Below are 25,151 nucleotides of genomic sequence, written 5' to 3'. Positions count from 1 at the left end.
GGCAGCTAATTTATAGAGCTAGCCTAAATGTCCAATAAGAGTGGAACTGGTAAGGGAAATGTGATACCAACACACAAGGGATTTTGTTCAGCTGTAAGGAATGAAATAATGACATTTGCAGGAAAATAGATGCACTAGAGATTGTTGTGCAATGTGAAATAAGCTAGACTCAGAAAGATGAGTGCTGCATGTTTTCTCTCTCACATGGAGCTGAGGTTTAGATTGATACAGTTGTCTACACTTGATTGTGTACATGTGACACAGATCAAACTAGGAGGTTTACTGCAAAGGGAGGTAGAGATCCACAGGGAGGGAAGGGACGCAGAACAGTGTAGATGAGATGAAAGCAGCTGGAGGAGCGGTGTGTAGGACCACTAGGAAGGTACTAGGGAGTGTGACAGGGAGGTAAATAAGAGCAGAGTGTATGACATGCGAGACACATGTCTGACATGTACAACAGTGTCATTATGAAATCCATTACTGTGTATGGTAACTAGGGAGGTTGAGGCAAATAGATGGATGCATCTTTGATGCCACCCTGGGTTACAAAGTGAGACTCTTTATAGAACGACAGAAAGCTGTTATATATTGATGACATGGCAAATGTGAAATTGTACAAATTAAGGCAAACTTTTTTGAAAAGAGCTTCATATTTCACAAGGTTGTAATCATTGTGTGATGTCCTGGAGCTATGGGGGGTCGGGGTTGCTGGGTTGACTATTAAAGCAGTGAATGCTTGCTTTGTCTGTTTATTGATGTGAATACTTTAAAAGGGTTAAAAATTAATTAATTACCTATAGATCATGAAATTCTGGAACTTCCAGGAACTTTTAAGAATAAGAATGTGTCTTATAAGTGCTGTGTTTCCCCTTACAGTGAGTTACCAGAGAGAGAGGAAGGTGAAGGGGAGGAAACGCCGAACTTCAGCCACTGGGGTCCACCAAGAATGTGAGTGTGTGCCATTACTGTCCCCAGTACAAGCACACCCTTGTTCTTTTTTCAGTTTTTTTTGTTTTGTTTTATTTATTTATTTATTTTCTTATTCTGCTGCCTTGTCTTTCGTCAACTTGACACAAGCTAGAGTCATCTGAAAGGAGGGACCCTCAGTTAGGAAATTGCCTCCATAAGATGCAGCTGGAGGGCATTTTCTTAATAGTGATTGATGGGAAGGGCTCAGTCCATTGTGGCTGGTGGTTCTGGATTCTTTAGCAAAGCAGGCTGAGCAAGCCTTGGGGAACAAGCCAGTAAGCAGCTCCCCTCCATGGCCTCTGCATCAGTTCCTGCCTCAGGATCCTGCCCTGTTAGGACTCTTGTCTTGACTTCCTTCAGTGATGAACAGCAATGTGGAAGTTTAAGCCAAATAAACTCTTTCCTCCTCAACTTGCTTTTTGGTCCTGGTGTAGTATCACATCAAAAGAAACCATGACTAAGACACTTAGTCACACTGTAATTGAGACTTAAGTAATATCCTTTATGCTAAATTTTAATCCCTTCTTTGGGCTAAAGACTGTTTAGCTAGTAATAACTCTTTGATGCAGTCTCAGAGAAAGCACCTTCCAAATGTTCCTCTGAGAGTAGCCACTGATGGATGTCCTGCTTTATCATGTGTCAGCTGTAAGTGAGGTTGTGCTGCCTTGGGTGCCCTGATGCTACAGTGCTGGAGACAGTAATTGAGGCTTTTCTCACCTACCAGCCTCTCTCTCCCTCCCTCCTCATGGATGCATTTGTGTCTGGTTTGGGCTTACAGAATGAACTCATCTTCTCTTGCATGTGATTGCATGTATTGTACTTGTCAGGATGCCAACATTTTATGGTTATTAAAGTCCTTCAGTAGCCTCTTTCTGTTTCTATGCTGTGTTAATTCCACACCCCTCAACCTATCATCTTACAATTCCCAAGTTTTGTCTTAATGACTCTGAAGACATATTTTCTGAGTAATTTTTTAAATTGAGTTAACTACTAGTCATACTTCTATAGTTAAAGTAAAATTTATATAGGAACAAATTTCATATTCCTTTTCACAGTGTCTTTGGATAAAACCAAATGTTTGTTTGGGTATTTGTATGGCTGTTTAAGTGATATCATGGCACTTTCCTGTAGTCCTAGCACTCAGGATCCCAAACATAAAGAATGCCAGTTGAAGGTCAGCCTAGCTATACGGCGAGACCCTATCTCACATACAGAAGCAAGCAAACAAAAACAATGATGCAGAAGTCAAAAGCAAAGAAACCCTTTTAGCCTTAAAAGCAGATACCATTTGCCTTCTACAGAGATCCTCACCCTCAAACCTCTCTGGGAAAAGCAGTGGATGTAAGCCACTCTAGCAAGTTTATTTTACTCTGAAAAGCTGAGGCCTTATTAAAATGAATATGCGCCTTCTTCAGTCTCCACCTCTGTTATTTGCTCAGAGTCTCCCTGCTAAGGGTGTGCATATGAGTGAAATGACTGGTGGTGCAGTGAAAGGAGAGAGGCACGCTAAGTCTTAGCGAGCCCATCCCTGAGTGTCTTTTCAAAATTTAAACTTTTACATGTCGTAAATTTTGAGTGTCTTATCGTTTTTGAGCTAGTATCATTTATATAAAATCTTTAAAGTACATTAGGAAATTTTAATAAAACACGAGCCACAGGCTGTGCAATAGATGGAGCACTTAAAGTGACAACTTAGCAAGTTAAATTACCTTATTCATGAGTGTGCTTCTTTGTCCCTTTTACAGTGTTGAGATTTTTAGAGAACCTAACGTGTCTCTTGGTATCAGCATTGTTGGTGGACAAACAGTTATAAAACGTTTAAAGAATGGAGAGGAGCTCAAGGGTATATTCATCAAACAAGTGTTAGAAGATAGTCCTGCAGGAAAAACCAATGCACTTAAAACTGGAGATAAAATACTTGAGGTAAGTGAAGTTGAAACAATGTTTAACTTGAAACGTTTGAATCAGCAGAAGAATCACTTTGGTAAACCTCATGTTTAGTATAATTGGATCCAATTGGTAATGTCCTTTTGTGATGCCTTAGTTTGAATACCGTATGCACACTATCTGAACGCCTCTAGCTTTTGAGGGGAGAGCGAGTAAAATGATAAGGCAAGAGCCCCAGCTGACTGAAGCATTTAGCATTGCACTGCATGTAGAACAGGTGGACACCTGCTTCCCAGAACCCAGAACCTTTAGCAAGTTCTGGTGTTTGTTCTTGTATCTTGTCTACAGAAAGAAGTTGACCTTGGAAGGGGATGGATCACATGGTCCTTGGGTCACAGATGTTCAGTTTTATGGGAGACAAATCTTATCTAGTTTAAAGCTTTACTCGTTATTTATTATTTTTATGTGTATGTGTGAGTGCTGCATGAATTTATGTGTATCTTGTGAGTACAGGAGACTGCAAAGACCAGAAAAAGGCTTTAGATAATCTGGAAACTGGTTGTTAGCCACTGTATAGGTGGTTGGAACTGAGCCCAGGTCCTCTGTAGGAGCAGCAAATGCTCTTAACTGCTAAGAGAGCTCTCTAGTCCTGTGAAATAAACTTTAAATGGACATGAAAACACTAAAAGTGCATTGGGCTTGTTGGATGATACCAGAGTAGATATCTGTAGTTCCCTGTAGCCCATCTTGGTTTTGAACCTGTTTGCAGCTGAGGCTGGCCTTAAACTCCTATTCTTCCCACTTTCACCTCCTGCCAAGATTATAGGTGTGTGTCACCAAACAGGGTGTATAATTACCAAATACAAGCAAGTCTTTATTTCTCTGGGAAATGTACAAATGTTGCTTGCTAGACTTCATATTAAGTTCATTTATAAATTTGAATAGAGCTATCAAACTATTTTCAGGAGTGACTGAGCCATTTTATATCCCTATAAGCCACGAGTAAATGATCCAGTTTGTTCATATTCTCAATCTGGTGGCGGTGTTGTCAGTTTGGCCATTCTAACAGGTATACAGTGATACACCATTGTGGTTCTAGTTTGCAGTTCTGTCCTGGCTCCGTGGTGTCTGTTTTCATGAGCTTATCCTCTGCAGCGAAGCCCTCAAGCCTGCCTTTCACCTGCTTTCTGGTGGCCTTTTGCTTTGTCTTCTATAAATTAGGAATTTGAGAGGTGTCTCAGCAGTTAGGAGCCCTTACTTCTACAATGTAGGACCTTGTATGTTCTCAGTATCTTCGTCATGTTGCCCACACTAGAGCTATGACAGTAGCTTTAGGGGATCTGATACCTTCTTCTGGTATCTTCAAGTACCTGCATATATGTGACATATGTACACATATCACATAAATCACATCTTTAAATAAATAAAATGATTTTTCCCACCTTATCTGCTAGTTCTTTTCAAGCTCACAGTGGCATTCAGAGTTACATTTTACATCCATTGTATCAAATGTAATGAATCGTTTGTTTGCTCTTTTACTGTGATTCTTATTATAAAGTTTTTATTTCATTTGATTTTACTTAAGCCCATGATGAGTTCTGTCTGTCTGTTGTAAACAGTTGTTTTTAAGCAATTACATGATTGACTTAGGTACATAAGAATGTCTTTAAGAAGCCAGGGTTTATTTCTGAGAGATAGGTCTTCATTCATGTGATCAGAGGAATTCCTGCTTTCTAATTCTACAGCCGAGAAGAACCAGGATTTGGTGTTGCAGTTTTGTCCCTAGCTCTTCCCACCATCAGCCATTTCCACCTGTCACTCTGGGGTCTGCTAGGGGAACGCCTGCCTCATCCTTCCATACTTCTCTTCATGCCTTTGAAACAAAGCGCTCACCTCCCCGCTGGCTAAAATCACCTCACAGTTAAGGTGTTGCTCTGTACTGGATTTGAAACCCTGGTTCTGTGCTCTTAGAGAACTGTGGAGATGCTAGCAAGTTCGGCTCTCTGAGTTTCCATAATAAGCAAAAGAACCTGTGCATGTTTGTACACTTATTTTGTTAACACAAATTGGGAAGTATTCAGTTTCTGCATTGTAATAATAGTTTAAGTAACCCTCAATTTAACGGAAATACAGTAAAAGTTCAGAAGGTTCCTCCCTCCCACTCCTAATAAGGCTTCTGTTACATACAGCCCTGTGCTATTGCAGAGACCTCCCGGGAGTGCAACCTGATCAGCTTCCAGTTCAGGGTCATTATATGAAAGTGGGACTATTGTTATAATGGAACTGTCCGCTTTGCCCTGCCCCAGGTGAAAGCATGGTTTTCCCGAATCACACTGTGAAAAAGTAGAGCATTTCCTTTGTAGTTGTTTCCACTTCCTGGATGTGGTCTAGCTCATTCGTTTCTGGCTTTTCTCACACACAGGATGATTGATACACATGAACTTGAGTTAACCTGTTCACAATCTGGTGCCTTTCTAATCAGAGTGTCGTCTTGTGAGTTTTAGGTGTCTGGCATAGACCTGCAGAATGCCTCGCATTCAGAAGCCGTGGAGGCCATCAAGAACGCAGGCAACCCCGTGGTGTTCGTGGTACAGAGCCTATCATCCACCCCCAGGGTCAGTACAGTGTCCTGTTCTTTTCACCTCTGAGCTTTGTCCCCCAGTAGTCCCACATGTTCATTGTTGCTTGGTTTTACTAGTAGAAAAAATTAGTAACTCAGTATGGATTTAACTTTTCCCTTCAGTTTCCGTTTTTAGACCCAATTTTGATCTGCTAGCCAAAGTTCAGTCATGACACCATACATTACTTTAAACAAACCTGTGAATCACACAGTCCTCTTTCTAGTCCCGTCCTGCTTGCTGGTTCTGCTAACACAGAGACACACTATCTCAATTTTCTTAGTTATTTTGAGGTTGGAAAGGGTCAGGTATAAAAACCTTGTAGAGGAGCCATCATATGCTTGTATGTTTGAGTCATGTAAAGAGAGCTATGTTGTCAGTGCTGTGTGGTCATGTGATAACCACTCACTTAGTAGAATCAGACCTCTGACACAAAGGTATCAGTGGCAGCTCTATATTTCTGAGTAGCTTGAATCCTAGAATTGGAAGAACGTGTACTTCTGAACAGTAGAAAAGCTACACAGTTGTAGTATTTCTTGTGTCTCAATACTATAATGTAGTCCTTCAGGGAATATTGATGCTAATACTTGTGTGGAGAGCAGGGCAAGTGCATCACCAGCTGTCTTAGCACCCCAGCTTTAATGGGGTGCTTTGCCTGCAGGAGAGCAGTTTCTGCATAGTGGGCTGCAGCCGTGGTCAGAGTGGGCAACTCTACTGTGTTGCTGTGTGCCACCACTGTGCCTTCCATCCTTAGTGTGTCGCTCACCCCAGCAAGACCAACTGAGACCTCTGATTTTTATATGATTTGAGATTCAATTAGGCTTTTTTGGAGTTGTTTTTAAACTGTATTTTACAATATTGAGAGTGGCATTGTGACTTTGCTTTTATTTCTAGAACTGCATTCAATAGGAAATTTAGCCACACTGTTCTTTGCCAAATGGTACTTCCAAATAAACAATTGTGAGTGAAAATGGTTCATCCTGGATATACATTATGTGACCACCATAAGTGCCCAGTTGAAAAATGTTTAGAACATTTGAGTATGTTACAGGTTCAACTAAAAATGTCGAGTCTCTAGTAGCTTTCACTGGTGAGTTGAGATACGAGGTTTTCAGTGGGTGACATAAACTCACCAATAAAAACAGGAGCATCTCCTGAACATCCTCCCATACCCATGTCACCTGGTCCAGGAAGCAGAGCAGGGTGCCACACTGTAGCCTCTGGCCTCCAGCTGTGAGTGTATGCTAACTGATGGTGTTAGTCACTAGGTTGACTTGCTCTGCTTTTAACCTGGTTCAGCACGGAGTAATCCCTGAGCCAATGATACAATCACGTTTCAAGCTTTTGCTAAAGGGGTTTGGATTGATTGTTGCCACAAGTCTTCGGGTGGAGGGTGGCAGGTGCAGAGAACACCTTCACAGTTTCCTGACAGCGTTGGACTCCTGAGCTACTTTGCACTCATCCCCACCCTTCCAAATTTAATTTTATTAAATTAGTCTCCAGGGCTAGGGATCAAACCCAGAGTGTCTCGCATGTTAGGCAAGCACCCTTCCCCGAACTTTCTACTTTCAGCCCCTAGTTTTTATTTGAGACAAAGTCTTTCTGAGTTGTCCAAGATGACCTCAAACTCCTGACCTCTTGCCTTCCATGTCGGTAGCTAGGGCTACAAGTGTGGGCCCCCTTGCCCAGCTGTCTTAAACATTTTGACCAGTTCACACTAAATTTTGAACTTTCTTCAAAACTCTAAAAGAAGATTTCCTAATACTATAACGTAAAAGTATTTTTGTGCCGAAAAACTAAGCACCATCAACCATACAGCAGTTCATGTGCCACACCAGAACTATCTCAAACACGTCCCTTTCTGAACTTCTGAATCCCAGCTGTTTACAGCACTTCCTCACCTGTTCATTTGTGATCAGAGCCTATGGTTTATTCCTACTGCATTTCCCTTTGGGAAGTTTCTATGCCAAGGTTTTTCTCATGAAATAACTTAAGTACCTTTGATAGTAGCATTGTGTATATTTTTCCTATCCTCGCCCCTCCCCCTTCCATCAACAAAAAAAAACCTTTGAAATTGTTGCCATCTCCTCAGCCATCCCTTAAGCATTGTTAAGAGTTAAAATTGAGCTTCATTCATCTCTAACACTTAGTGAGTACAGCTATGTGCTAGACCATCTAATTCCCCCAGAAGCAGTATGATGTGCTGTTGTCTTTCTTTCTACCCTGGCTGTACTTCCTTATCACATGACTTTAGAATGGTGCCCTTCTTTTGGTACGTGCACCATAAAAATTCATCTTTCGCTGTTACATTAAATAGATGGCGTTCTATTTTCCTATAGGAGGTACTACTTTTGGTGAGCATTTTATCTTCTGAGCTTTGCCGGTGATTAGCATATGCAATAGTCTGTTCGCTGTTCAGAATGTAGACATCATGAGAGGCAACTAACTGCTCCGCATGCCTTCTGTCTCGGCCTGCTTTTGTCGTGAGTGGAAGTAGTCCCAGATTGTGCTGTTTCTGGCATCTGTCCAGAACCACCTGCCTGCAGGCTGTGACCTTGTACTCCAGCAGGTTGTTTGTGTCTGTGAGTGAGACAAAGTGCAGAACGCTGTGCTGATGAGGAAGCTCTGACTGTACATTGAAGGTGTTGCTGGAGCTGGAGCGGCTGAGAGCATTTGCTGTTCTTGCAGAGAAACCAGGTTTGGTTCCTAGTACCCATGTTGGGCAGCTCACAACTGTGACACCAACTCCAGGGAATCTGACACCCTCTTCTAGCCTTTGAGGGCACAGACATGCACACACACATGCACAGTTACACAGACACATGGATACATACACAGACACATGGACACGAATGTGCGCATACACATAGGCACATACATATGAATAAAAATAAGTCTTTTGAAGAACTTATTACAGGTGTTTTTATTGAAGTGAAACATTTCTGAGACCTTACTATTTCTGAATTTGCTTATTTAGTAGAATAAAATTGAGTAAAATGTCATTCGCATTTAGCTCAAAGTAGGTAATTTTTGTTTTGCTTTTAATGTTCTCTAGACAGGCAGTTCCTTTAATTTTCTGAAAGGATTTTTTTTCCCTACCTTCATGTCAGCCATCAGGTTTTATGCCATAATTGTGTCTGTTGGCCATTTGAAGAGTCTCCTAACCATTACTAGTGTTTAGGAGTAGAGTGTCTATCATGGGTGAGGCTCTAGATTCAATCTCTAGGACTAGAAAAGAAAACAAACACTAAAAATGTTATTATTTTTTTATGGTGTCTCATAGATAACATTACAAAGAGACATTATTTGGGTGGGAATTAGCAGCCAGATGCCAGAGGCAGCTGCTGCAGAGGAAGAACCAGGAGGACAAGCCATCTGTACCTTTAACTAAGCATGATAGCTCACCAACACACTGGAGGCCAGCCTGGGCTATACAGAGTTCTAAGTAGCCCTGGAATAATGAGTGCGGTTCTGTGTCAAAAAAAATAACCAAACAAAATAAGAAAGTCGTGCTGTTAGCATTACTAAGAATTTTTTTTAATATAAAATTGAACTTCAGGGGACTAGAGAGATAGTTCAATGGTTAAGAGAACTGGGTGTTCTTGCATACTACCTGGATCCAATTTCCAGTGCCTGTATATTGGCTCGCAACTGCCTATAACTCCTCTTCCAGGGGATCTGATGCCCTCTTCTGACCTCTATAGGGAATAGGCACACTTGCATCAAACACATGCATACATGCAGGCAAAACATTCATGAAATAAAAAATAAATATATAAAATTTAAAAAATAAGTTTGAACTTTATTTTTTATAAATAAATGCTTATTGAATTCAACTATGTATTCGACCTTGTCTGCACACCACAGAAATTACAAAAAAATAAAAAACAATATCCAGCTCATTTTCTCATTTGATAGTAGAAATGTTTGTAATTTGTCCTTCTGCTAACAGTGATAGATAATTATCAAGTCCATGAAGTCTGTTAAATAACATATTTCTGCTGGGAGTTCAGAGGTCAAATAAATGAGGGGTCCTATATTCTAACATCTCACTTAAGTCACTACTGAAACTTCCTTTGCAGAATTAGATATTTAAATGACAGTGGTCGAGCTTTGTAGTTTTCTGTCTTCACCTTACACACAAATCTTTATTTGTTCTGGTGACATGATTTTATAATGCAGATTTTCTCCACTTTACCTACTTTTGCTGATTGCCTTGAATTGAACTTCTCATATATTTACCTTGAGATGAAGTCACCTGTTCTGGTGATCAGACGCTTAAAAGAAATCCCACACTAGCTCAGAATTGAGAAATAGATAGTCATTTATTTAGGGAAAAACTTACAAATCCGTATTTTCTGCTTGAACAGTGGATCTAGATGGAATTCAAACAATCTGAAACGAGCAAACGGAAACCAACAGCAGGAGAAAAAAGGGGCCGGATGCACTTTTGTGTCCAGGTATATAGTATAAGAGGCCACGCCCCAGTAGGCGGGTAATTACAAGCTGTAAACCCTCCTGCAGCACCTTCCCCTTTTGTTTAAATAAGAGAGTTGTAAGCCTAATTCAAAATTATATACAATAAGAACAAATATCCTATTCTAACTAGCTTAAGTCTTGTATAATAAATAACTTGGCCAAGTCATGGAAGGAAAGTAACTACAATTATCTAGTCTTCAACCCCATCGAAGATCCGAGAAGGGAAATAATATTCCTTGAGTAAGTAGGAAGTGCAATCAAGCAACTTCCAAAACGTGCAACAAATGGCAGAGACATTGCTACCTGGACAATCACCCAAAGTCTCATTTGCAATGTTGAAGCAACCAACTTTGTCTAAGACCTAGAATAACTGACAGACTATTTTCAAAGACAAGAAATTTTTAAAGCCGTCTTACCCTGTGTTGGCAAGATTTGACAGTCCTGCTTATCCATTTCTGGATACTATGTATCTTGTCAGTGGTTACGGCATGGACATTTCTTTGCCCAAAGGCCAGTTGTTGCCAAGAAGAAAACAAGCTCCAACTGGAGTGTCTTCAGTGCTCATCATTCTCTCGGGAACAGATTGGTGCTGCCAGGAGCAATCGTGTCTCATCTCAACAGAACTCTAAGCTATTTAAATGCCATTTTCTACAGCTCTTTGAAGTGATTGAAGATTATCTATCTGTACAGAATATAATCTCTATGTATCTAAAGAACCTGATTAGTCTAACTATAAGTATGACATAGATGACTAATGATCTATAATTCTTAATACCTATATAACTTAAAGACTAAGACCATAAACAACTATGCAATAAATGAGTACAATGACCTCCAAATGTAAACAATGTATAAGTATCTTGATCAGAGGTAGAAATGTACATCGCAATATGGTAAGTATATATCAATATATAAAAAATGTTTTAAACAGAGGTAGAAGCATGCATGCATACAATATTCAATATAATTTAACTTTGTATCAATATTCAAGAATCTATACCAATGTAATTGTCTATAAATAATGACTCACAAGTGTTCACTCTATTACTCACTATTATTATTAGTGTGAGTAAGCTCATACCAATTACTTATAGCTGTCATGGGGGCATTGTTCATTCTATGGGATCCAGTAAAAGTACAATGATGGTTAAAGTTCAAGATGAATGTCTAGTATGATTGCAAATAGTCTCTGAGTATTTTGTGAAGGTCTAGCCAGAACATTGTAAAAATGTGCACTATTTCAGCAAACCAAGTTGGAACCATCTTGTGCAGCTGGTACCCAAAACAGGTCTTGTAGTAGTGCTATCAGCATCCTGACATCGTATATCAGCCAGGTGGAGTTGCTGTGATTCCCCATCTTCTTCCTGGAAACTTCCAAGATTACTGCAGAAAATTCATTGTTAATTTTGGAAAACTTAAGCATTATTTATATAGACATATACAGACATATATTCAATGAAAGGTACGATAAAGATAAAAATAGATATGAAGAAGACAAAAAGGAATGTATTGAAGCCCAATGCATGGCCTCCATCTCCATAGCACTTACCTCTTATCCCAAACTGGGAAGATGAGTGTGAGGCTAGCCTAGACTACACAGCAAGTTCTAGAACAACCTGAGCTACACAGTGAGAAAAGTCACCCATACCACACTAACCAGAAAGAGAGGGGGATATTCCCCCCCCCCCCACAGACATGTTCTCAGTATGTAGCCCTGGAACTTGCTGTGTATACCAGGCTGGCCTCAGTCTCAAATAGATCCTCAGGTCTCCGCCTTTGGAGTGCTGGATTAAAGGCGTGCACCACTTTTTCTCTTTTGAAACTACTTTTAGTTTTCTTTTGGAACTACTTCTCCCAAAGTGGCCTTGAGCTCACTGTGTAGTTCAGTCAAGCTTGGGATCCTCCTGCTAGGATTATGGGTGTGCACCATCACACCAAGTTTTGAAGAAGACATTTGAGCTAGCTCATCTTTCATTCTTTCCCCTCCCTTTCTCCTTTCTTTGGTGTTGACAGGTCATCCCCAGTGTGCATAACAAAGGCAAACCACCTGCCAGGACCCAGGATCAAGACACCCAGGGACCAAGAGCAAAGGTAAGACAAGCCTTTGAGGACTGCTTTCGTTTCTTTTCACAGCTAAGCAGTGGTGGGTGAGAGCAGTGAGGTGTCCTGAGGATTTCTGCTGGGATGAAGCAAGGACCAGGTGAAGCACAGCCACGGACATCTGTAGCTCTCTTTACTGTTTGGTTCTGCAGACTGGCTGGCCATTCCCAGAGTATGCTGCTCACAGTTGGAAATTTTCATTTACATATTGCTTTTCCTTAAGAAGATTCTTATCAAAATTTACCTCTACGGGGAAAAAAGTATTTTGATAATCGGTCTGAATTAATCACCCATTTTGTTTTCCTGCTTCTGTCCTAGTAGAATTTATTGAACTAAAATTATCTTAGGGTATGGTATCAGGTAGTATACTTCATCAAAGAAAATTGGCTCACTATTTTAAAATAGGATTTGGTGGGCAAAATAGGATTTATAGTCCAAGCCTGTCCTGGCTGGAATTGTGAGAGGGAGGTCATGCTTCTGAGCTCCTCACCAGCCTCTCTATCCCTGCGTGCTCTGTTCCTCACATATTGGTACCTGGCTATCAGTCTTGTGTTCTAGTGGAGTGGGATTTTTTTTTTATTTTTCGTATCTGTCTTTCTAAAGTCTTGCACAGTTATGTTCATTTATTTCTATGTAAATTTAGAGTCAGCTTGTCTATTTCCACAAGTTAGTTTGGTGATGTTTTGGGGTAGATTTGAGACAACAACACATTGCTCTGATGTTGCAAACTTTTAGTTGCCTAGCATATTTTTTATCTCTGTGAAATTATTTCTGTTTATTGATGTTCATAATCCAGAAAAGTATAAAGCCTTGATTTATTCCTAGAAATGCTGCATTTTGCCGGTGAGATTGATTGTTTTCTAAGTTAAATCAGTTATAATCAGACTGCTGTTTGTATAATATTACTCTTTTGGTATTTGTTGAGAGAATTCTCATCACTTTGATCATGTGAATCTTGATTTGTATTTTGTTTGTTTTTTGTTTGCTTTCTCTTTTTCTCTGAGAGGGTCTTGTGGAGGCTAGGCTGTCTTTGAACTTGCTCTCTAGCTCAGAGAGACCTTGATCCTCCTGCCTCCATCTCCCAGTGCTGAGATCACAGGCGTGCCCAGCGCATATTTCTCTGAATCTGGATTCTCATGTAAAAACATTTTTCTGGGGTTAAGAAAATGTGGAGCTACTGCAGGAGATCTGAGTTCAGTTTTCAGAACCCATGTTTGACTGCTTAGAGCTGAGTATAACTCTAGTTCCTGGAGGGTCCCAGGCTTCTGGCCTCTGAGGCTCCTGAATTCAAATTCATGGGCCTCTACCCCTCCACATACACATTTAGGTGCTTAGATTCTTTTAAAGGTTCTCAGATAGTGGTTTAAATAACACTAGTTTCTAAACTAAAAAGAAAAAGGTGTTTTTTGTTTTTGCTTTCAGGACTGTTACACATTGTTAAAATACATTCAAAATGAGCAGTAAGAGTTTCCTCAAATGCGAGAGTCAGCGTCTAGCTGCTGTCCAAGCTGTGCAGCCTTGTGTTCTCTGCAGACACAGAAATGCAAACCGCCTGTATCTTCAGCATGAAATCAGACAGGAAACTAATAAGCATGTTGTCTATTACTTCTCAACCAGTGGACAGTAAGTCCATATAGAGCCAGCTTTGAGGGGTTTGTCATTCCCAATAAATGCCACCCAATGTTGAGAGCAAAACTCAAACTCCATTCATTACTGCTGTTGCTAAGTTACAGTCCAAGCGAATAACAGATCAGACTTAACCCAGTATCAAAAGCGCACAAAGAGAATTGGAAATAAACCACAGAGAAATAGGAAAAAGTAGTGGAGTTCTGTCTCTCAGAATTTACTATGTGAGTCAAAAAATTATATAATTGGGTTTAAAACAGCTCACAAATTGCATATCTGAGTCATCTCTGTTTAATTAGTTCTGGAAGGTAGGTCTCCTTGATCATCTCAGTGGGAATTCCAAAACTGTCAGTGTATAATTTAAAAAAATTACAACAGTTTTCATAAAACTACGAAAAAGTGCATTGCCAAGTGTTTATTTAACTCACTAGTCAGGACAGTAAGAGATGGTAAGCCTGGTGCAGGGAATAGAAGAGAATTAAGTAAAGTTCAAATTTGGATATAAAATTAGCTCATGCCTTATGGGACAAGAAGCTATAACTTTGGTGCTGTCTTTTATAAGACAAACCATTTGCCTCTCTGCCACTCAAGATCAATACGCTCTGCTGTCAAGTGAGAATCATTTGCAGTACTTACGGTGGCACATGCTTGAAATCGTAGAGCTTGGGAGATGGAGTCAGGGTCATTTTTGGCAATGTATAGAATTAGAGGCTAGCCTGGGCTATATCACATTGGACTGTATCTCAAAAAAAAAAAAGGATTGCACCACTGTTATTTTCTGAAAGTTTATCTTTCAGGCAATAGCATGAGTAAAGGCAGTTATTTAGATACCTAGTAAATCCTTAAAGAGGTCACCATGTGCCTGGGACTAGAGAACGTGCCATTCAGTGTATCTTGTTCTCTTTGTTGATGGTGTTGTCATCTCCTGGCCTACTTCCGCATAGGGAGCTCCAACTTTCTCCTTCACTGGAGGGTTTGCCTGTGTGCAGCAGGAGGGTACCCTGGGGGAACGGGGCATGGTGCACACTTTAATCCCTGCATTGGAAAGTTAAACAGAGAGATGATGGGTTCCAGGCCAGCCTGGGTTAGGATGTACTTACCTGTGTTCTTCTCTCAAGAGTGTTGGATGTAATCAAATAAGCTGGAATTCTTAGCTCTCGATAGTACTTTCAGCCCCTGCTCTTGTTTGAAGGATCATCTTTGACATCAAATGAGCTGGTTCTGGGAAAAGGAGGCGTAGTTTTGGCAGTGGGACCATCACTTTATTTTTCTTTTCATTTCACTCACCTTTTTTCAACTTGAAGACTATAGCTGTCACATTCTGATTTGTTTCTTAATAAAATGTTTCACATTTGACTTCTCTTTATCACTCTTACAGTTTGATATTTTGTATTTTCCACACATATAATCACTGATTTCATTAGACATTGTACTCAAGAAATATAGAGTGTTTTCTTCTGTGAGTCCCACATAGTTCCTTCCCTTTTGGAGGAATTCACTGCCTTGTTATAATGGGCAGTGTCCACTCAGCAGAGGTATACCTTGCATTAGTGGTTTTGTCAGATAAAGCATAATTGAATGCACTTTGTTGCAGCCATGTAGGAAGGCAAATCATAATCTAGTCATTTGGGTGTTGTAAAAGGCTTGGGCATCTCAGCTCCTGTTCTGCAGCACCTGGCATTTCTGGAAGGTTTGGCATGATTAATTTTTTCTCACGTTCAAGAAAATGTCTTCATTCTGTGAAGGTAATTTAATAATAGAATTTTGTTTTGCTTTAATTATATATATGAGTCACGTTGTTGTATGTTATGTTATTTGCTGTATAAATTTAGAGCATCTTTATTCAGAAATAATCATTTCACACACTCCCCTTTTAACATTAAATGTGTATGATCATCTACAAACTATAATAAAATCTGATATTTTAGTTACTTTTAAAAATATTCTGTAAATCTTATAATAAAAAACCTGAATAATTGTAAAGTTGATATTTTCAAAGCATTTGTTTTGAAAATCTGTGAGTTATTTTATTGGTAACACAGAGGACTGAGTCTGATGGCATAAAGAGAATGTACATGTCTTGCTTTCTCACGGGCAAAGAAGTATGTTCTTCTAGGCAGGGCAGTGTTCTTCAAAGCTGTGCTCTTGAATTCCTATTTGTTGCATTGCTGTATTTATATAAAGCTACTTTCATAAAATAATAGGAACTGGAAGAAATAAATTATATTTATTTTACAGTCCTTGTGTTGTGATCAAGGCAGCTACAGCCAGACTGTTTTCAGATTATCTTTATGTACGTGCTTTTCTTTTGTCACTGGAGAAGAGAATCATCTGAAAGCTACTAACCCTTTTCTTTAATTTTGCACCTTCAGAGGCATGGAACAGCTCCGCCTCCAATGAAGCTGCCTCCCCCGTACAGAGCTCCATCTGCAGACAGTGAGGAAAGCGAGGAAGATTGTACTCTGACCGACAGTGAGTTCCTTTGCATTATTTAGGGTAGATGCAGGACTTACTAAATTCTGTTGCCATAACTATTGTGAATCACAAGTGCAGGACTGTAGGTCTTCAGAAATGTGCGTGAGCAAGTGTTAAAAATAAAGTTTTATCTTTGAAACTCCTGTGGCTTTTATTTCCTAAGCTTTTCTATTTGAAATTCACAAAGAATACTTATGAAGACTGTGTTGTCACAGTGCTTTAATTTTATTAAGAAGTTGTGAAACAAAATTGCTAAACCCTGAGAATTGGGATTCTAACCTTAACTACCTGAGTTGGACATCGAGGCCAGTACTTGATTGCTGTCCTTTATGCTGACATGCTCATGTGAAAGCACAGGCTCACCGTGTCATAGTAGAGGCATTGGGAATTTGTTTCATGGTTTTAATTTGTAATAATTGAACCAGCTATACATTTTGCAGAGGTTTACTAGAGGCTGTATTTAAGGAAGTCACTTTTCTTTTGCATATACAGTATGTAGTTATGCCTGGTTGTTGTATATGTAGTTTCTTTTGAGATATGGAAGTGGTCTGGAAAGTAAATTGTGATAGTACTGTGCAGTCTGTGAATGGACAAAGTCTATTGACCATCAGTTCCAAGGATGACCGTAAGTGTAGCCTCTTCTCTAAGATTGGTCAGTGCTTCCTGTTGTGATAGTGAGGGTTGAATGAAGTAAACAGGCTTCTCCGAGCCACGGGGTCGTCTCCAAAAGGCTTTGCTCTTCCTGTTGCTATTCATGATTATTAAGTTCACTTTACCCTATTATAAACAGGAATAAATAGAAATGAAATGTAAAAATGTAGCTGATACTTAAGTTGACTTTATGAAAGTTTGATGTATGCTCTGCAGAGTCCTTTGCTGCTTCCTTTTCACTAGTTAACAAAACTTGGCTGAGTGTGATTCACCATGCAGTAACAGCATAAGCTGAAAAATGAATAAACAGCTCCTTTTCCCATGGTGGAGTCACCAGCATAGCTGAGTATATGAAGGGGGGTACGCAGTGCATGGTGGTAGGGCAGCCTCGTCTCCTGGAGGGCCACTTATTCCAGGCGTGGACAAGTGTAAGCTTACTCTCTTGTTCTCATATGGATAGTAAGGCACCTGCTTAGAATGTCGATTCTGACCCATCTGTGGCTCACGTTTGCCTATCAGTGGGCATGGATGCCCTATAGCACTCTGCTTCACAGGACTGTTTTAACAGGCAGAAGAGTGCTTAAAGAACAGTCCAGTACCGGCTTTGTTAGTTAGCTCTGGAGTTCATATAGGCAAGGTTTGTTGGGTGGATGTTATGGGTGGGTGGATACTATTGAGCTGTATTGGGAAAGTGGCAGGGAATGTTCTGTCATTAGCTAATGTTCTATCAAAGAAGAAAAATGACAAATAATAAACTTTGGAGTAAAACATAGAGGAAGTCAAAGTTAAATATAGAATGAAATACAAAGTACAAAAGGTATTATGAGAAGAATCAGTGCATTTTATGAGACCATGTTAAATAGAAAATGGTTCAGAGACTAAGATAGGATCCTCTTGACATGGGGTTAAGTGTGATTTATGCATGCAGTCTTCAGGTAGTTGAAAATACCTGGGACCCACCCTGCAACAACTTCTTAACTCTTAGTCATCTGTCTCTCCCTATAAGAAAATACCTGAAGAAGTCAACTTTCAAGAGAAAAAGATTTCTTTTCATTCAGCTTTAAAAGTTTCTGATTAGGTCCCTTCACCTTGTTGATCTGAGCCCGTGTCTGTGTAGCGCAAGAGCTGTTCACATCATAGAGGATAGAAGAAAGGGGAGAATGAGAAAATGCAAGCCATGAGGGATACGGAATAAGAGAAAGAGGATAGAGCATGGGTCCCAGCATCCTTTGCGAGCACACTTGAAGTGTAGAGAGCCTCCTAACAGGGCATAGACTGGCTGCCATGCCTTTAACAATTGAGGCTTTTGTTTTTTAGATTTATTTATTCATTTGTTATTTAATGTTTCTGAATGTGTGTATGTACCATACCATATATACATGCCTGGTGGCCACAGAATTCAGAAGAGGGTCTTAGATTCCCTAGAAATGGAGTTATGGATGTTAATGAACCAGCACGTGGGTCCTGGGATCTAAACATGGGTCCTATGCAAACGCAGCAGGTTCTTCTAACTACTGAACTCTCTCCAGTCCTAACAAATGGGATTTTGCGGGACATGTAATGTCTAAACCATAACAACCAGTGCAGATACATGTATAGAAATATACATGTATATTTGAGACAAAAGTTGTACAAATACTTCCTTACAGTGTGATGAATTTTGTTCTTTTTCTGTACCTTTTTTGTTTTTGATTTTTTGGTTTTTAAGTGCTGATTGTTATTGAATTTATTTAATGACCTACATTATATAGCTCGCAAATTTCAGAGTTCGTGAGAAACTCTTGTGAAGATTGGCAAGGCATCGATTAATATCCCTACTCACAGACTCAAGAGTGCTTAGATGTAGGAGGACTTAAAAATTAGTATTTGTAAGCAATTCTCTGTTGATCTACCACTCTGACCCAGGAACCACCTTTTGAAAACTATTGATGGGGATGCTAGGTCGTGGGAGCTGATGAATTTACTTAAGAATAATGCGAGGGCTAAAGAGATGGCAGAGGGGTTAGGTGTGCACACTGCTCCTGCAGTGGGCATGAGTTTGGTTTCCAGCACCCATATTGGACAGCTCACAGCCACCTATAGCTGCAGCTCCTGGGGATTCAGTGCCTCTTGTCTCTGTGAGCACCTACACTCATGTGTGTACCCACACATACACATAATGACAAATTCATCTTAAAACTAATGATTTGAAGGATAGCACCTGCCCGCTGACCATGCTAGCCAGTTTTCAGCAGGTACTTCCATGAACTCTAAGTCAGTATTTCAGAAAGACTTCCATTATTCGGCTTCACTGACTGACCATGACGTGCCACTGTGTAGGTGAGGATGCTAGAGTCAGGCAGCCACTGAATTCAGCACCAAGTGGTTGATATGGAAGAAGAGAAAGAGGATATTTACTAACATAACCTTAGTAAGCACTGCTCACATTGTTGGGAGAATTAAATTCTACACCCAATACCCACTGCATAGTAAATGAGGCATTGGGTTTTAGATGCCTTATCTTGCCTTGTTGAACATATTTTATGACATACTAGAGACCAATTGTAGATAATCTTGTCATTAGAAATTAATCAGAGTTCTTGAATTTTAATGAAAATTTATTAGGCAAGAATTAGGGGGTGGTATACTGAATTAGTGTTTAGCTATTAGCAATACTCCTGTCATCAGAAATTGCAGGATCCCCCCATGATATACACTGATATTGTGGAACTGATGAGTTATTTTTACTGTCAACTTGATATAGCCTAGAGTCGCTGAGAAGGTAGTCTCAACTACGAGACTGTCCTCAACTGAGAACAGATCAGACTGGCCTGTGGGCGTTTTTGTGGGGGATTGTCTGAACTGTGTAATAAAGTTAGCTAAATATGAGACTTGCAAGGGACTCAGCAAGCTATGTTCATGGTCTGTGCTTCAAGTTCCTGCTTGGTTCCTGACCTGACTTCCTCAGTGATGAACTTGACCTGAATGTACAGGCCAAAGAAATCCTTTCCTCTGTGTTTTGTTCTGGTGTTTGTCACACCAACAGAAGGCAAACTAGAATAGTATGGGATAGCCTTATATACAAAACCGGGTCACCAAGGGCATGGAGACCTCACTTCTTCTACAGTGACTTCTGGATCTGTTTCAGTTCTGTCTCCCACTCAGAGATGCATTTGTCTATGAGAAAGATGCCCTGAATTTTTCCACTAGCCCTGTAAATCCTCTCAACAAAATGAAACATTAGGCTCTGCCCAAGGCTGACCTTTTAATTTCTATTCTCAGTTTTTCTTTAAGCACTTACAGTCTCCCATCTTCTCTTCCTAACTGGAAGCTTCTGTTGTTATTGCTTCCTTTTATGACAAACAATGGGGATGCATTTTCATTCCCAGTCGCCACATTTGAAACTATATTCTTCATTCCATGGTATCTTAGTTAAGGTTACTATTGCCGTCACCAAAGCAACTTGGGGCGGAAAGGGTTTATCTCACTCACAGTTCCATATAACAGTTCATCATCAAATGCAATAAGGACAGGAACCTGGAGGTAGGAGCTGATGCAGAGACCACAGAAGGGTGCTGCTTACTGACTTGTTCATCATAGCTTGCTCAGCCTGCTTTCATATAGAACCCAGGACCACCAACCTATGGGTGATAGTACCCACACTGGTCTGGGCTTCCCCCATTAATCACTAATTAAGAAAATACAGCCAGATCTTATGGAAGCATTTTCTCAATTGAGGCTCCCTCCTCTGGTAACTCCAGCTTGTGTCAAGTTGACATAAAACTAGGCAGTTTACATGGTTACAGTAACATAGTAATAGGGTTTACTGAGGGCAGAGGGTATGGCATAGTTCTTTGTAAAGCTTCAAATGTTTCTTTGATATTCAGAAGAATCTTAGAAGGCTGTTAAACCTTCTGATTTCACTTCTTGTCACCTTTGGAAGCTGGACCTGACCCATTAGCCCAGTACATGACCCTGCCTTACTCTTTTTATAGAATTTGACACAATGTAGCTTTCAGTGGAACTGTTAGATCAACATCTGGCTACCTCACTAAACTCTGTTCCAGTAGGTGGATGTCCACAGAACCTGTTTTTGTGTGAGCACTTTGAATTTCAGTAGTGGAACAAATGAGTGACAGGGGCTCTGATCCATATAAAACACAGTAGGAGCAGGATAAGTATACTATACTGCTGCAGGGATACTCTTTCTTGCTGACCTCAGCATCTATCCGGTATTAGTGTGTTTTCTTTTCACGTTTTAAAAATTAAGATGAAATTACATTATTCCCTCCTTCCTCTCCTGTTCACTCCCTCTCAAATTCATGATCTCATTTTAATTGTTTTTTACTGTTGCATGCATAAATATAAATATAACCTTCTGAGTCCGTTTAGTGTTGCTTGTATGTATATGATTTCAGGGCTGACCTTTATTTATTTGGTAACCAATTAGGGGTCTCAACTCTGGGGAAAAGTAGTTCTTCCTGTCTCTGCAGTCTGTTCCCTTTGTCTGGGGTAGAACCCGCCAGTGTCAAAGCATCTCTCCAAGCAGCCTGACTCCTCTTTTGACTTGTTCATCCACACCTCATCTCAGCTGCTGTCTCGAAGGGCAGCATAGCTGCTGGGTGGCTTTACAGGGACCGTGTTTTTGTCAAGCTGTTGACATTCATTCTGCTACATTTCTGAAACTGAATAAGAAATTTTATGTGAATTTTTTTTCAAGATTATGGTCAGGAAAAAGAGAACCAAGAGATTGGGATATGGATGGGGGTGGAGCACTTGCTGTGCAAGCATGAAAGCCTGAGTTTGAATCCACAGCAGCTTTGGGGAAAGCTGGGCATGGCCGCTTGTGCCCCGTAAGTCCAGCACTTGGAGATAGATAGGCATAGCCTGGGCACTCACTGAACAGCCAGTTGGGCTGAGACAGCAAGCTTCAGGCTCAGTAAAAATCTTATTTGAAAGGAATAAGGCAGAGAGCAATAGAAGACGCCCAACATCCTCCTTTCCCTTGAACATGTGTTTATAAATACCTAACACCCTCCTTTTCCCTGAACATGCATGCACATGTGTGTATGCACACAATTCACAAATAAGTATTTTTAATGAAGCAACTATAACTATATAAACCAGCTAGTCTCAAGTTATTTTTTGTTACCCAGCTTTCAAGTGGAGAATAGAAGTATAATGCAGCCCCCATTCCACCCTGGTGGGAATCCTCAAGCCCTTCCCTGATACGATAATTCCAGAATAGAATATTGTCCTTGTGGGATTTTTTTCCATCTTTTCCCCTCTTTTTCTGGGTTGATTATAAGTTATAATGTATTTGCATGGCTTTTCAAGGCTCTTCTTCCCACAGTCATGTGTTATTGGTAGAATATTCATCTAACACTGTATTTCAGTTATGAAGCATAATAATAACTTCACATGATGACCTGGCTTATGCAAACTTTATAACTTCATGTTTTGCTTCAATTTCTGTTTGGTTTTTTTGTTGTTGTTGCATTTTTGTTTTGTTTTTCTGAAACAGTCTAGTTATGTAGGTTAGGCAAATTTTGAATTCATTTCCTTGCCTCAGCTTCTTGAGGACTGGAATTATGGGAAATGCAGTTTATTAATGAAACTGGTACTGGGAATTTAAGTATTTATAAGTAAGTGTAGAAGAGGAATAAAAAGTTATTGTGGTAGAACTCATATAATACACTGTCGACCCCTTACAGACTGTCTTCAGTGCGTTTGCTTATTCTGTCAGAGCTGTACAGTTTCTGCCACTGTCTGCATTTTTTACACTCCACACATCTTTGTTAAACTATCCCCAAAACTTTACTTATCAGCAGCTATTTACTCCACATCAAATTTCTTCAAATGTTCTTTATGTGCTTATATAAAATTACATACATATATATTTACTTCTTGATGTTAAAAATAGTTTCACAGGAAGTTCTTGCATATTTTCATGCAGGAGAAGAGGAACTTGTCCCAGAAAAACACAGTCTGTATTGAGTTTGGAGGAGGGCAGGGATGTTTACTAACCCCACCATCTCTAGGAGGCCAGCAGAGCATGGAGCTCAGCCCCACAGCCCTCCATAAACAGAACAGTTACCACAGATGACATAGTTGTCAGTCTCAGAAAATTTAAATTAAATTATTTTGGCTACAATATGCAGGAGTACATATGAATTATACATGTGTCTGTAAAAAGAAACAAACACAGGCACTCCTTGCCAGTAGGAAAGGTTATACATTTCCTAGTACTAGAGAAAAACTGGAAACTGTTGGGGTGCTATAGTCAAGAGTATAAAACAGTTGGGATATACAAGTAGTTGAGTGCTTGCCTCACACTCTGAGGCTTTGGATCTCTAAAGCAGTCTATAAGAGTAACATGGGCTGGAGAGATGCTCAGCTGTCAAGAGTGCTGACTGCTTTTCCAGAGATCTTGAGTTCAATTCCCAGTAACCACATGGTGGCTCACAACCATCTATACTGGGATCTGATGCCCTCTTCTGGCATAAAGGCATACATGCAGATAGAGCACTCATATACATAAAACAAATAAATCTTTTTTTAAAAAAAGAGTGACATGATTTTAATTCAGACCCTAGATGAAATATACTTTTAGTTAATACAAGAACTTGAAATTCTTTTGACTTGTAAAAGAAATGCCAGGCAGTTTTGGAAAATAAAAGAGAGTGGAGAACTACCCCTTCAACAGCTCTGAATTAGTGGTTGCCCCATTCTGTGTAGACCTTATGCCTTGCTCCACCATCTTAGCTGACTACTTTGTTGTAGGGCATGGGAAGATATGTATCAACATCCCAGGTCTCCGTGGACTGGATGCTGCAACACCTTTCTGCCCACTTTATGTGTGAACACAAAAAAATAGCTCCACACATTGTCAAGTGTCCATGGTCTCAGTAGAAATAGGGGTTCAACTGTCTCTAGCTTGGATTCGAAGGGATAATCCTACACACTGAAGTGTTCTAGGTCTGGGACTGAGCTGGTTTCAGACTTCGTGGAATTGTAAGGGTTATAGCAATGTTCTAAAATTGAAACGCTATAATGAGCAAAAGCTACTTACTTTAGAAAGAGTATATTTGGCTTTTGGTTCTAGAGAAAGAGAGTAGGTAGCCAGGGGAGGTCATAGGACCAGGAACAGAAAGCCAAGAGTTAGTATCTTGATTGCAGACAAAAAGCGACAAGAGTGAACTGAAAATGTGGTGTGACCATAAACTCTCAAAACCTGCCTTCAGTGACTGACTTCCTCCAGCAAAAGGTCCCATCACTTTCTCCACCAGCAGTTGGGAACCGATACCTGAGCCTGTGGGGACACTTCTTATTCAAACCACTACAGCTCTTAAAGGTTATTAAAATTATGGACTTGTGCACTTGCACAGTTCTACTTACTATGGATGTTCAAATCATTACAACTTAAGTTATTAAATATTATACATACAAGGGATGGTGAAGTTTGAAACAGGTCTCCAATAAAGGAAGAGGAGAATTAAAGTAGCATGCTGCCTTAAAGAAGGGAACTAAAGTCTGTGTCTTCTGTGGGAGAAGGGGTGTCAGGGCAGGAAAGTGCACCTGAGGTTGGCCAAGTTTTGCGACTAAGAATCCTGAGACCAAGAGTCAGGTCTCAAATTTGTCCCAAAGCACAAAATGGGGTATTGATGTGGCAGAGCTAGACCAGGTCTCAGTTGTAGGCTCTGCCTCCAGTGCTTGCCCCTGTTTTTAACATGGAGCAAACATGGCAAACAAAGGAAGGTCTGTTGAGCAGCCAGTCTCCTGACTGTGGGTGCCTCTGTGGACTCTAGTTGATCTCTGCCTCACCAATAGATGTCACTGCAGTCAACAGTAGTTACTAACCAAGCCCACAAAGAGCTTTGAGAATGCTCACTGCCAATTAGCAGGCAGCATGAGGAGCTTCTGCCAGCTTTTGCTAAATACATCAGCTTACATGCTCTCCTTTTTAGCTTTAATAATGCAAAATGGAAGGGAAATATAAGACTATAGATTAAGATTAAATGTTTTAGTTTTATAGAAATGATTTTATTTCCTATATAGTTAATTTCCTTTTATGGACTTTACCTATTTATAATTAAGTGAAATAAGTAATTTTTTTTATCCTAGCTATATGATTAGGCTCTGGCAGTACTGGTTTCCTATTTTAGCTTTTGAAAATGTTCTAAGCTTCAGCCCTTGCTGTAATTCGTGTGAATTTAACAGAAGTGTAAATTTAGAAAGGGTATTGTTGGGTACCTGTGAGCTGCATTTAAATGTCCTGTGTGTTCCTGACTTCTTCCCACTTGGCTCATGGTGCAGTAATCACAGTAATTATTTTTTATCTACAGTTTACACAGAAAATTTTGTATC

The 25,151-nt window shown here is 40.0% G+C and overlaps 1 protein-coding gene across 7 annotated transcripts in view; it reads left to right on the top strand.

Annotated features, from left to right (window-relative positions):
* Positions 1-25,151, top strand: part of Patj (PATJ crumbs cell polarity complex component) — a 317,812-nt gene that overhangs the window by 125,274 nt on the left and 167,387 nt on the right. For all 7 annotated transcript variants that reach the window (XM_085686293.2, XM_085686290.2, XM_085686292.2 and 4 more), the window contains exons 23-27: positions 877-948; positions 2,715-2,892; positions 5,361-5,471; positions 11,967-12,044; positions 16,052-16,151. In XM_085686293.2, coding sequence (XP_085542419.2) covers positions 877-948; positions 2,715-2,892; positions 5,361-5,471; positions 11,967-12,044; positions 16,052-16,151 — 539 coding nt within the window. The remainder of the gene's footprint in view (positions 1-876; positions 949-2,714; positions 2,893-5,360; positions 5,472-11,966; positions 12,045-16,051; positions 16,152-25,151) is intronic.

This window comes from Myodes glareolus, chromosome 3, assembly GCF_982192425.1.
Source record: "Myodes glareolus chromosome 3, mMyoGla1.1, whole genome shotgun sequence".
Lineage (NCBI taxonomy): Eukaryota > Metazoa > Chordata > Mammalia > Rodentia > Cricetidae > Myodes > Myodes glareolus.
Note: the sequence above shows the minus strand (reverse complement) of the source record. Positions and strands in the feature narration are given on the sequence as shown.